Source organism: Drosophila eugracilis, unplaced genomic scaffold, assembly GCF_018153835.1.
Source record: "Drosophila eugracilis isolate 14026-0451.02 unplaced genomic scaffold, ASM1815383v1 contig_2147, whole genome shotgun sequence".
NCBI lineage: Eukaryota > Metazoa > Arthropoda > Insecta > Diptera > Drosophilidae > Drosophila > Drosophila eugracilis.
The window spans coordinates 3,253,190-3,265,839 of NW_024573030.1; the positions used below are offsets into that span (position 1 = coordinate 3,253,190).

The 12,650-nt window shown below is 39.9% G+C and overlaps 1 protein-coding gene across 4 annotated transcripts in view; it reads left to right on the forward strand.

Annotated features, from left to right (window-relative positions):
• Positions 1–8,631, forward strand: part of LOC108117436 (tyramine beta-hydroxylase) — a 28,408-nt gene extending 19,777 nt beyond the window's left edge. For 3 of the 4 annotated variants that reach the window (XM_017229855.2, XM_017229854.2, XM_017229856.2), the window contains exons 3-8: positions 3,455–3,813; positions 3,881–4,032; positions 4,091–4,482; positions 4,805–5,154; positions 5,328–5,515; positions 6,571–8,631. In XM_017229855.2, the coding sequence (XP_017085344.1) occupies positions 3,455–3,813; positions 3,881–4,032; positions 4,091–4,482; positions 4,805–5,154; positions 5,328–5,515; positions 6,571–6,874 (1,745 nt within the window). In that variant the 3' untranslated portion in view covers positions 6,875–8,631. The remainder of the gene's footprint in view (positions 1–3,454; positions 3,814–3,880; positions 4,033–4,090; positions 4,483–4,804; positions 5,155–5,327; positions 5,516–6,570) is intronic. The other variant, XM_041818064.1, reaches the window with a different exon arrangement.
• The last annotated feature ends 4,019 nt before the right edge of the window (positions 8,632–12,650 follow it).

The following is a 12,650-nucleotide window of genomic DNA, read 5'->3' on the forward strand; positions in this document are numbered from 1 at the left end:
TGAAATTAACAAAATATATATATATATCAAGTGCTTATGCCAAGCCATTTCATAACTCAAAGAGGCAACAAAAATGGGGAAAAAGAGCCACAAGGACGCAGTCAATTTATATTATGAGCCAATGTCCTGGACATGGCAATCGAAGTGGACAGATGAGAGCGCGGATAATGATAAGTGATAAGAGTAACAGGACATGGAAAGGCAACAACAACACAAGGAATCCAATAAAGTGTTAAGTGGGGCAGCCAAATAGAGGCGGAGAAAGTTGGTACAAAGCTGGCAGAGAAAGCACGAACATTTCATTCCCCAGATGCTTTTGCGTCACTTGAGCGGCAATTTGAATGAACGAATGGGAATCGGAATGCGAAATTGGAAGGGGAAATGTGGGAAATGCTGGAAATGCGACAAATGAGAGGGGCAGGAGGTCGGTGGTAGGTTGTCTAAAGCCAAGCTAAATCGTCCCCGGGCCAAACCAATTGACGATTTGTGCATATAACATTATTATAATGACATCATCCTCGAGCGCCTGTGGCAGCCCATCGTCCAAAAACAAAAATTACACTGTGAGAAATGGGTTTTTTTGATAATAATAAGTTTTTAAAAGTTTATGTAATTACTGCACAATTTATATTGGTAAAACCTTTATTAATCAGGCAATATTAGCCGTATTTTACCTCTTTTTAGATCTAAAAAATATGACAAACCAATTTAATAAGAAAAGAGTGTGACAATTGTAAGCCTTTTATGAAAAATATATGACAAACTTTTTCTTGCTGTGTAGCCTTGCGAAGCACTTTGGTATGTTCGATGTGCGGGCATTGGCGAGAATCGCAGTGACTGGCAGTGGGTGGCGAGAAATTGGACATGCCTTCAAGTGCCGTTCGTTCGCATCCAGTAAATAATAAGAAAATTCCTGTGCGCCTTGGCATTTCCGCGCGGAACATCCTCATCATTCCCGTCATCAGTCCGAAGACACAAAACTATGCGGCACATTCCCTCAAGGATCTCCCATAGTTTCCCCCATCCACTATCAAAATCGAAAAAAAAAGAAAATAAAGGAGAAGAAGTAGAGCATCAAAATGGCATTTCAAGTTCAAGTGGGGTTTAGAAGAAATCATAAGACTTTTCAATTGGATAAGAGGGCGAGAGCACAACCGAAAAGCAGTCAAGCAAATGCAATAAACTTCAAGTTTATTAAATTTTATCACACTTATACCTACAACCGACTTATAGACTGTATCCATGTGCGAGTATATGTGGCTCTTCAATTGTTTTGCCGGGAATCAAATTGCCAAAATACCGAAAGGAATGCCTAAATTCCAAGGATGCGAGAGCAGTTCAATAATCATGGCCAAATCAAATCAATTGGGCCAATTCCACGAACTGAATTTACAATGACCTACGAGTACTCATTCCAATCGCAAAAGAACATAAACGATACACATTGTATTACTTAGGTAGATATGGTTAAACTTACCCTTATCAGGATCCTATTAAGTTTAAGGGAATTCCTATGATATTCGGAGGAGAGAGTTCAAACACTCCATATTACTTTACTAAAAAACTGTAAGTAATCACATATAACACCAATGCCAAGTAATTAACGACGATCAACCAGCCAATTATGAGTTTTTCACTGGCTTAAAACTCCATTTCCCTCTTTCCCCCCTTCTGAAACAATTTCCAAAATGGCAAACGTTTGGGAGCGGAGTAACAAAACCGATTTGTTTCGTATTACCAAACTTTCGCCGACGAAGAAATGGAGTGGCGGTAGGAGGGGCTTGTTTGGTTTACGGTTTTCCAGTTCCGGTTCGTTGGGGTTCTCTGCGGTTGGGCTGTATGTGTGTGTCTATGTCTGTGTCCGTGCCCCTTGTAAAAGTGAAGTGAGACATATGTACAGTAACAAATCAATTTTAGTGGCAAACAGTCGCACACACACACGCACACACTGAAGCTTTTGGACTTGGTAAAGTGGGTGGTAATCGGGCGGTGCCGCGAGTGCAGCCCCAACTCACTTTTGGAGCATATTACTTCCGCCGAACTTGATTGAACTGCTCTGGTTTGGACAACCAGGGAGCGGAAAGCGAAATTCATCAACGCACCATTGCCCGGAATCCTATGGGTAACCAACCCTCTTTGATTCCCTTCCACCCGCACCCATGTCAAAATAAGCCAACGCCCACCCCGCTCCCCCACTAGGGCATTGTAAAAAAACCACGGACCGCTGTCACTTTTGATTGTAATCGAGTGTTTTTATTTTCGTTCTATCGCTCTCGCTTTTGCCTTTGCTTTTTGCTTTTGCACTGCCTTCTGTGTCTTCATCTAGCTGCACTGGAAAAAAAAAGAATACGAACTTGGTCATAAATGATTTTTATTCATTTCATTACTATGAGTATTTTCAATTAAACTTTAGTATTTGTTTGCAAGATTTTCTTTTATTTAAAAAATTAACATTATTACCATTGGTCTTTTAAAATATTGCTCACTGTTAAACAGTTTAATATACTTTACGAACTGCCCTGCAAAGCCACATCCACATTCACATTCACATCCACACCCGTATCCGTATCCACATCCACTCTCAGAGTTTCTGGCCATGGTCCTCGCTCTTGGCCTCATCTTCATCCTCTTCCTCAACGTCCTCGATCTCGGCGTGTGTTTGCCAATTGGATTTGACATTTTATTGGGGTTTCCTTCACTCTCGTTACTGCCGCTCCACTGGATACACGATTGCTGTTGTTGTTGATATTGTTGCCGTAATTGATGTGCCTGATGTGCTGCCGTTTCGACCAAGTCGCTGCCAACATAAATCCACGCTATCCCACCGTTGTCAAGTTGCCGTTATTCCATGAGTTTCTCTTCGGACTCCCTCAGTTTCCTAGGCATCCTGAGGGTTATGAGCTCGCGGGTAGTGGATACCGATGAATTGAAGTCGCGTGGCTTGCTTTTATTTGGGTAATTAGTACACAGGCAACTTGATTATATCACCATCTCCACACGGATGTACAGTTGCCGGGATTGGTAACCAAAGCAGAGGATCCGGCTTAATGGCCACCAATAACTTCGCCTGTCGGTGGCTGTGGATGTGAATGTGGACTGTCCAGGACAATGCAGGACAGAACAGTACAACCAACTGAGAGTAACAGGTCGGATAACACTGACAGCATCAGGTCCCGTGGGAAATTGACTTCGCAGCTGGGCCATCCAATGGTATACCAACCCATTGCCCCCATTCACTCTGAGCTGGGCTAATTAATAAATTAAACTAGCACATCGCCACAGGGTGTTGTCTTTAACAATCCGATGTCTTGAGCTATTCATTTGGTAGGAAGCTTAGGAATTATATCAATCTAAAGGTTAAATTATAGAAAAAATTAGATTGTAATATGAAAAAAATAATATACAAAAATAGTTTAATTTATATATTATCATATAACCCTGATCACTTTTCCAGGATTATCGGACACGAAGCTGCATGAGATCTACCTGGATGACAAGGAGATCAAGCTGAGCTGGATGGTGGACTGGTACAAGCAGGAGGTCCTATTCCATTTGCAGAATGCCTTCAACGAACAGCACCGCTGGTTCTATCTGGGATTTTCGAAGCGCGGCGAATTGGCAGATGCGGATATTTGCTTTTTTGAGAATCAGAATGGATTCTTTAATGCCGTAACCGATACGTACACCAGTCCGGATGGAAAATGGGTGAGGCGGGATTATCAACAGGATTGCGAGGTCTTCAAGATGGATGAGTTTACATTGGCCTTTAGGAGAAAGTTTGATACCTGTGATCCTTTAGATCTGCGACTTCATGTAAGTTAATCCCGGTGGTGGAGTTACTTTTTTCCCGGATTTATCAGTACTCTAATGTATTTGGCAGGAGGGCACAATGTATGTGGTTTGGGCACGCGGTGAAACCGAGCTGGCCTTGGAGGATCACCAGTTTGCTTTGCCCAATGTGACGGCACCGCATGAGGCGGGTGTTAAGATGCTCCAGCTGCTTCGAGCGGACAAGATACTTATACCGGAAACGTAAGTGTAGAAGAAACAAAATTTATTTAGGGATTGACTATGGTTATTTGATCCCCAGCGAGCTAGACCACATGGAGATCAAACTTCAAGATGCACAGATTCCCAATCAGGAGACTACTTACTGGTGCCATGTTCAGCGTCTAGATGGCGATCTCCGGCGACGGCATCACATTGTCCAATTCGAACCACTCATCCGTACACCTGGCATCGTACATCACATGGAGGTCTTCCATTGCGAGGCCGGCGAGCACGAAGAGATTCCCCTGTACAATGGCGACTGTGAAAAGATGCCGCCCAAGGCCAAGGTCTGCTCCAAGGTGATGGTGCTGTGGGCCATGGGTGCCAGCACCTTTACTTATCCTCCAGAGGCTGGTCTGCCCATCGGTGGACCCGGATTCAATCCCTACGTCCGGCTGGAGGTTCATTTCAATAATCCGGAGAAGCAGGCGGGTGAGTGGCTGGCGAAGTGGGTGGGTTGGCCAAAGAGGATTACCTTCCTTCAAAACCGATTTGGTTAAGTGATGAGCTGCATCGCCACACGTGGCTCCATCGAGGGATTCTGTTCAAGCTTTAAGCTTATTACATACTTTTCATATATATTTATTTTAATTGGAGAGTCAATTGAAAGCCATTTAGGATTTGTGATGAACACCTGTTCTTTATCAAACAAAGTAAACAAAAATGGTTTTTGAAAACAAGATTAAAATTAATATCCCGAAATAAATATTAATCATCCGCCCTATTGTTGACTGTTCAAATTCTGTCATTTAAGGTTTGGTGGACAATTCGGGCTTTCGCATCAAGATGTCCAAGACACTACGTCAATATGATGCCGCTGTAATGGAACTAGGCCTGGAATACACCGACAAGATGGCCATACCGCCGGGCCAGACCGCTTTCCCGCTAACCGGTTACTGTGTGGCCGATTGCACAAGGGCAGCTCTCCCGGCCACGGGCATCATCATATTCGGATCCCAGCTACATACTCATCTGCGTGGTGTGCGAGTCCTAACGCGGCACTTCCGCGGGGAACAGGAATTGCGGGAGGTTAACCGCGATGACTTCTACTCGAACCACTTCCAGGAGATGCGCACCCTGCACTACAAGCCACGTGTCCTGCCGGTGAGTGTATCCCCAGATGACAAGCTCCTTAAAAGAGAGGTCTTCTAAGTTAAATTTACTATTTAAAAACTCTTTTGATTTTGTGGTTGGTGTTTTTTTGGGCGTAAGTTAGAAGTCTTGACATCCTTGTTATCCGTTTGATCTAGCAATAGTTTTTCTTTTGGCTTTTTTAGGGCGACGCCTTAGTGACTACTTGCTACTACAACACCAAGGAGGACAAGACCGCTGCCCTCGGGGGATTCTCTATCAGCGACGAGATGTGCGTCAACTACATCCACTACTATCCGGCCACCAAACTGGAGGTCTGCAAGAGTTCAGTTTCCGAGGAGACGCTCGAGAATTACTTCATCTACATGAAGCGGTGAGAGTTATTAGCCAAATTTTGAATCATTTAAAAGCCATGAAACCCTCAATCTTAAAAGTGATTATATTTTGGGGAAGAAAAGAAAGAATTTTTAGAAAAGTAATAGTTTTAATAAGTAACTGTTATTAAAATATGTGTGGAGTCATTTCAAAGTTGATATATTCTCCACTGATTGATTAGATTAGATTTGACCGCCAAAAACCCTTTCGTTCTGGAAAAGTGCTGCAGGCGAATCTATGACTTTTGCTGACTCACTCTCTAGTTTTTAGTATCCTTTTTTTCTGTTTCTTTATTTTTTGTTCGCTGCCCTGCCCTTATTCAACAATTATAACGCCCATGCACATTCATGGCATTCTATCCATCCATCCCGCGGGCGTTTTGCGGCGCTAATGGAAGAAATATTTTTTAATCTACGCAGTAACGAACACCGACGACAGGCGACGTCACAAACCTAGAGGGGGGATCCTAGATGGGCATTCCAGGGGGCTGAAGGGTGATAAGCGGTGGGATTGTGGGTTTTCATTAGGGGGGTTCTTCCGCTTGGCTCCTTGTGCATCAAAGGGAAACTTTTTGGCATTCCCTTTCGAGGCTCGATTCCTTGGCGCATTCATAACGGCCCAAATGCTCTTTGTTCCCTTCCTGTGGCTACGCCCCGTACGCCTGTTCTACCCTCTCACATTCCGCCCCTCTTTTCGACCCCAAAAAAGGTGTTCGCTAATTGCCAACTTTAAGCAGTTGATGGCGAAGTTTACATTAGATTAGAGCCGAAACCACCATAATGGTGAAACTTGGAATGCGACCTTGGCTGAGCACTTTGTAGATCCACATCCACAAGCACATCCGCCAGGTGCGACTCGGAAATGGAAATGGCTGGGTTGGGTTAAAGCTATTGTTGCGGCTTACCCAAGCTTAAATCATTTTAATTCGTGTGTCATTAAGACCGTAATAGCTACATTTTAGAAGAAAATATCTACAGATCTTTAATATTTTGTCAGCTTAGATAATATTGAAATTGATTTATATATATTATTCTATTTCCTTTATCCATGCAGTACGGAGCACCAGCATGGCGTGCATCTGAATGGAGCCAGGTCATCAAACTACCGGAGCATCGAATGGAGTCAGCCGAGGATCGACCAGTTATACACCATGTACATGCAGGAGCCGCTGAGCATGCAGTGCAACAGGTCGGATGGGTCCCGATTCGAGGGCCGCGCCAGTTGGGAGGGTGTGGCAGCAACGCCAGTGCAAATTCGCATACCCATCCATCGGAAATTGTGCCCTAACTACAATCCACTGTGGCTGAAGCCACTGGAGAAGGGCGAATGCGATTTGCTTGGTGAGTGCATCTATTAGGCATTATGATGCATTAGGCATTAAGCGAACAGGGCATAAACGCATTGGCTGACATGGGGGCGTGGCAAAACACAGACACATTAAAACCACGACATTAGACGCCTGCAAACACACACACACACACACTCACTAGCACACTAAATGGATTTTAGGGGGTTTTTGATTTTAAGACTCTTTTTTTACTTTCGTTTTTTCTAGTACAAAGTAGAGACACTTTGATTAGGTTACGAAAAAGTTCTTAGGAGGCAAATGTCTTTTTTTGTTTAAAAATCTTAAGAATTTATTTTAATTTATTTATATTAATTTACTGATTTGCTGTATATATATTTTCGCGTTTATTACAACGCCATTAGCATTATTATCGTGATTTTGTGTGAGTGCGTTTGTATGGGCTGAAGTGAAAGCAATATAAGGGCAACAGGCCAAAACAAATGTTTTCACTCTTTAAATAACTAATGCATTTACCATCATTTTTATTCTTCTTGTTCTTGTTCTTCTTTTTGTTTTGTTTATTACCTCCTTTTATTTTTGCTTTTGCTTTTGTTTGGGCTCGTTTTCGTTTTCATTTTCATTTTCTTGTTTTCGTGCTTGTGTGCCCTTTGCCCTTGTTGTCTTGGCCAGCCTTTGAAATTTTGCCGACTGACAGCGCCGCCAGGCTAAAACGTTTAACACAAAACCAGCTTACAAGGCATGGCCCACACGAACACACAACATCACACACACTTGCACAAACGCACACAAACATGCCATCACATACTCGCACAAACGCACTGAACTTGGCTCAAACGAAATTGTAGCATACTTCTCAGCGCCAGCTGAAAAATTAAATGGCCAACTGACTGAATGGAACGGAACGGACTTAAATGGACAAAGTGGCCGGAACCAAGAAGGCCAAGAAAGTGGGATGCTGTTACTCACTGTTTATACAATATAAATGAGCAAACTTTTGATGCAACCCGACGTTGCCAAGTCTAATTACCAAGAAGCTTCGAGAAAAACAAAACGGAAAAAATGGCGAAAAAATGAAAGTCAAAGAAATTTTGTATGGAAAATGTATTGAAAAGTTGGAGAGCACAAGGCGGGATCATGGGACATTGTAGATAGGCTACCGACAGCCAGGAGCTTACCACATGCACCCATGAATTGTTTTATTTTGTTCTCAAGGGATACATCCATAATTTCTTCTCCTAATTTTTTCATAAAAATTACCCTTTAAAATGCACCCGAACAAACACATACAAACAAATACATACATTTGAGTAAACATGTAATGGATACGTTTAAGTGTAGCCAACATACATATGTAAGATGTGATAATTGTTCTATGGCTATAAAGAAAAATATATATACACATGAAATATATAAACTATGTAGATGAAATATTTATAAAAAAACAAAAACGAATCGAAAGCGAAACCAAAAAAAAAGTAAAACGTATAAATTATCTAATAAAAACTGACCACCATACCAGAAACGAGAGTTCTTTAATGAAATACTTGAAAGAAACTATATGAAAAAAGTAATATCATTAATTTACTGACTGAATCAAGATTTACTTATGGGCTTTAAAGTAAGAAGGTACTTTAAATACATAGCCATTTATTTATAAATTCATTACCCCTTTTTAAAGTCGTATTTTCTTGTTACATATGTCTTCTGCACATTTTTTTGGAATTGCGAAAAACCCTGAGTGTTTGATATTATTCAAGGACTTAAACCGCTCAACGATGGACTTTCATTTTTTATTGTCCCTATTGCAGATTTGATCCTTTAACGCGTTGACTGACGAACGGCCATTTTAATTGATTTTTCAGTTTTGTGGAAAATTTTTGTGTGACCAACGTAAAAGGGGCAAGGGCGTTGGACGGCTGATTGGATGGGTTGGTAGTCATGAGAGTATTAAAAACGCTGCAATCCAATTAAAAGTTTTTTAAACGAAAACAACAAATATTTTAATATTCATTGGCGTCGCTCGTACGCGCACACACCAAAAATTCAAGGAGCTATATAAAAAGAAGGACAAACTACATTATATACGAACAAAAAGGAAAAGAATAGAAAACGAGAAATTTGTATTTCTTGACATTTGGTTATGATTTTAAGTTAAAGAATGTAAGTGAGTGTCAAGAGTTGTCCCTTGAGGAATTTTTCCTGTAAATGGATTATTTTTGGAGACTTAGTATAACAGCTTTCAGTCCATTAGCATTATTTCATCAGACATGGAAGCCTTCAAGCAAATGACAGACTGTATACATACATATATATGTTATTTACATTCACATTCTTTTCCTCTGGAAAAGCTAGCAAAAATCGGATGTTAAACGAGAAAAAAGAAAACAGGGAAAAAGTCGGACAGAGTGAGCGATAAGAATGAACATCGAAAGAGGAAGGCAAATGGAATATTTGCTACACTTGAGCAATACTGAAATCCGGAGAATTATATAATTTTAGTCATTAAATAATATACAACTAAAATATTTTAATTATGAAAATATTTGCTTTTATTATTGAATTACTTTGGAATTATTTTTGGAAAAAAAACCGACAAAGTCAAAGCATTTAAGAAATACTCTTAATACTTGAAGGCATTTTTTATTTTGGAACAGTGTTGTTGAAGTCGAGTGAAGTCAGCGGCAGAATCCCGATTCGAGACTGCGAAAAGTCAAGTGGTCGCGGCATACGCGGCGTATGCGTAACATAACCTAACGTAATGGCATACGTGGAGGCATCGCCCCCAAAAATCTCTTCCACGTATGTGTGTGTATGTGTAATCGCCTTCTTCGGGTTGTTGTCATTGCATTTTCACGCTCGCACACACAGGGAGATATACATATAGCTGGAGCAGGAGCTGGAGCAGGACATTTAATCAACCCAACCTTCATCATGACCGCCTTGTTCTGGTTAGTGCCAAAACCTGTAAGCTACAGTCAAGCCTGCATAAGTCAAATGTTGCATTTTTTTTAAGCCTTGCGTAAAATCTAAAATAAAAAGTAATGTATATGTATAATATGATCATCTTATAAAAGTAATTCAATTTTGTTAAAAACTAAAAAGTTGGAATGCGTTACCAGTTTCTGTTGTTTGACTGTAAAAGTTGAGGTTACGGTTTAGGTACAAAGGCTTTTTTGGGTCTGGGTTCGAGGCTTACACCCGGTTACTCGCGCCCGCGTAGCATCATTACTGTCATCGGCATTGGTATACCCATTCCCAATTTCATTCTCATTCCAGTTACCAAATTCAACCGCAGACTCATTCTGCCAAAACATTTATCCTGCGTGTGGGAACGAGTTTTGTGAAATGGCACGAGGGTACGAAATTTAATGTCACAAACTTTTGATGTGTTCTAATTTATATACAAGGAGACAAAAAAAAGTAGAATGGCTTCCTTATGTTCGCCCTTTCCAAAGATATTTCTTGCATAGATTTCAAATGCTTATGATGAATAATATAATAATAATATTTTGTACATAAAATAGCATTGGTTAATACAAAATCTAATGAATGCAATATAAGATTACAATTATATAATTCTACAAGCGTAAATTGCAATTCATTTCACAGAACGGTAAAAAATGTACGGTTGCAATTAACTTAAGGTATGCAAACAGCCGCATAGTCACAGGAAATTTCTAAACACCCTCTGTAAAGAGTAGAGTAAATTTGTTTTCACGCTTCATGGCGAATTGTGCGACTGGCTTGATCTTTGCATCCAAGCCCCCCTGACTTCAGTCTCTACCCTGTTTTTTAGTTTGATTTTGCCACCTTTTCCAACAACTCATTTCAAATAACAAAAAAAAAAGCAACAAACACACAGCTTTTCCTTGCATTGGAAATTTTTTGAGCGAGCGGTGCTCTTGTTAATATTTTATATGTCATCGCAAGGAGCTCCGGGAACACCGCTTCACACCACATTATACATTTTTATATATGTATTTTATATATATATATATATATATATATATACTCATACTCAGCATTTCATCAACCAAAATATCCCTGTTAACGGCGACAACTCTTAAATCGCTTGCGTTTAAAAATTTGATTATGTGACATTTTCGTTCAGCTTTTTTGTGGCAGGATAAGAGGAAAAAAGGCGAAACAAAGAATGGAAAAATGGGAAAATTAAATTTGTCCACCGATTCACTTTTCTTTATTTTTTTTTTTTTTTTTTTTGTTGTTGTCATTTATTATTTTATTTTTCATTTTTGTTGGTGGCTGGCTGATTGTTGCCATTGTTGTTGGAGTTATAGGACTGAAGCATCTCGGTACGCAGGAGCCTGAGGTAATTTCATTCCCTTTTATAAAGGCTTTTCCGCATTTTTGGCATTAAGAAAATAAAACTGCTTATTGCGAGATGGTCGACTTTAAAATACCCAGTATGTTTTGGCGAAAATAACTCCTCAGTAATAATATCTTTGAAAATACTCGTTCGAAATATGAATTCAGTTTATTATTGAGTCTTTACGATACATTGCGTAAATATTAAATACTCCTGATAGTAATAGGAATTATTCATAATTTCAAAGCCAATTTTTAAAAAATAACTTTATTTAGTGTTCCTTTCTACTCTTTTAGTGTTTGTGCCCATTGATAAGTATATGCTTTGGTATCATGGTATCAAGCGACTGAAATCGGCTTAAATGCCCCGTGTGCTGCGATATGGGCAGGGCAGCGGGATGTGACTTTGGGGACCAATTGGACATTGTAAGCACTTATTTTCTTTTTTTTGTTTTATTATTTTCTGCTTTGTTTTATGCATAATTTATGCTAAACATTCAAGTACAAATTGACATTAATCAGTATGCTTTATTGACTCGCCCATCGGTACTGGTGGCACTGTTAGCAGAACCTTTGTCAGGATAAACCTAACGGACTCACACCCCTTTGGGGAAATAACGTCAGAGACGAGATAAAACGAGTGACATTTCTGGTGTATGCAGCTTTTTACCGACCCAACATTCCTATTACTTAATCAAGAAATTCCTTTTGCCTTTGACTTTGCTTTGTACCACCCACCCACAACCCAACGCCACCCCATAGCGTTAATGGCCTTTGTGGCCTTCACCACGTTTGTGTTTGTCGACCAAGGAGGGTATTTACGTAACCAAAGCCCCAACATTGTCACATTTAAAAATAATAATTAAAGATACAGTTTTCTTAACCCTCGTTTGATTGTTGGTTCAAATTTGTTTTTCCTTTAGTTAAATATCGTTTTTAAATATATATAAATATATATATATTATTGTAATAATATTGTAATAATCGTTCTGCCTTTATTGTGGCATACAAAAATTATATAAGATGAATTTTTATATTTTTTCTCGCAAAAATTCGCATTATATAAAATTTAATTATTAGATTTTAATGGGTATACTTTATTTGCAAGTGTATTTCAGATTTGGTACTAACCTATTTTGGTTCTTCTTTTGTATTATTTGATAATGAAAGTGGCTTTGACATTCCGTCCCCTTGTGGCTTCCACAAGGATTCGCTGACCCCGAGGACTACCTCCATTTAAAGAAAGAATCACTAGCAGGTATTTGCAATAAACGTTGCCACAAAACGGGCAGCGATTGGAGTAAGTCCCACCAGACTAGGTAGTTTTGGAGTAACATTTTCCGCATTTCGACAGGAATATATAAAGCGGCAAAAATAAAGTTTCCCAGATTTGAATGCAAACCAATTGGGAATCATGGTAATTAAGTTACGAGCCCTACGAGGTATTACATTCCTCATTTGGACCGTTTTTGGCTGTGCTATGGCTAAAAAACTGATT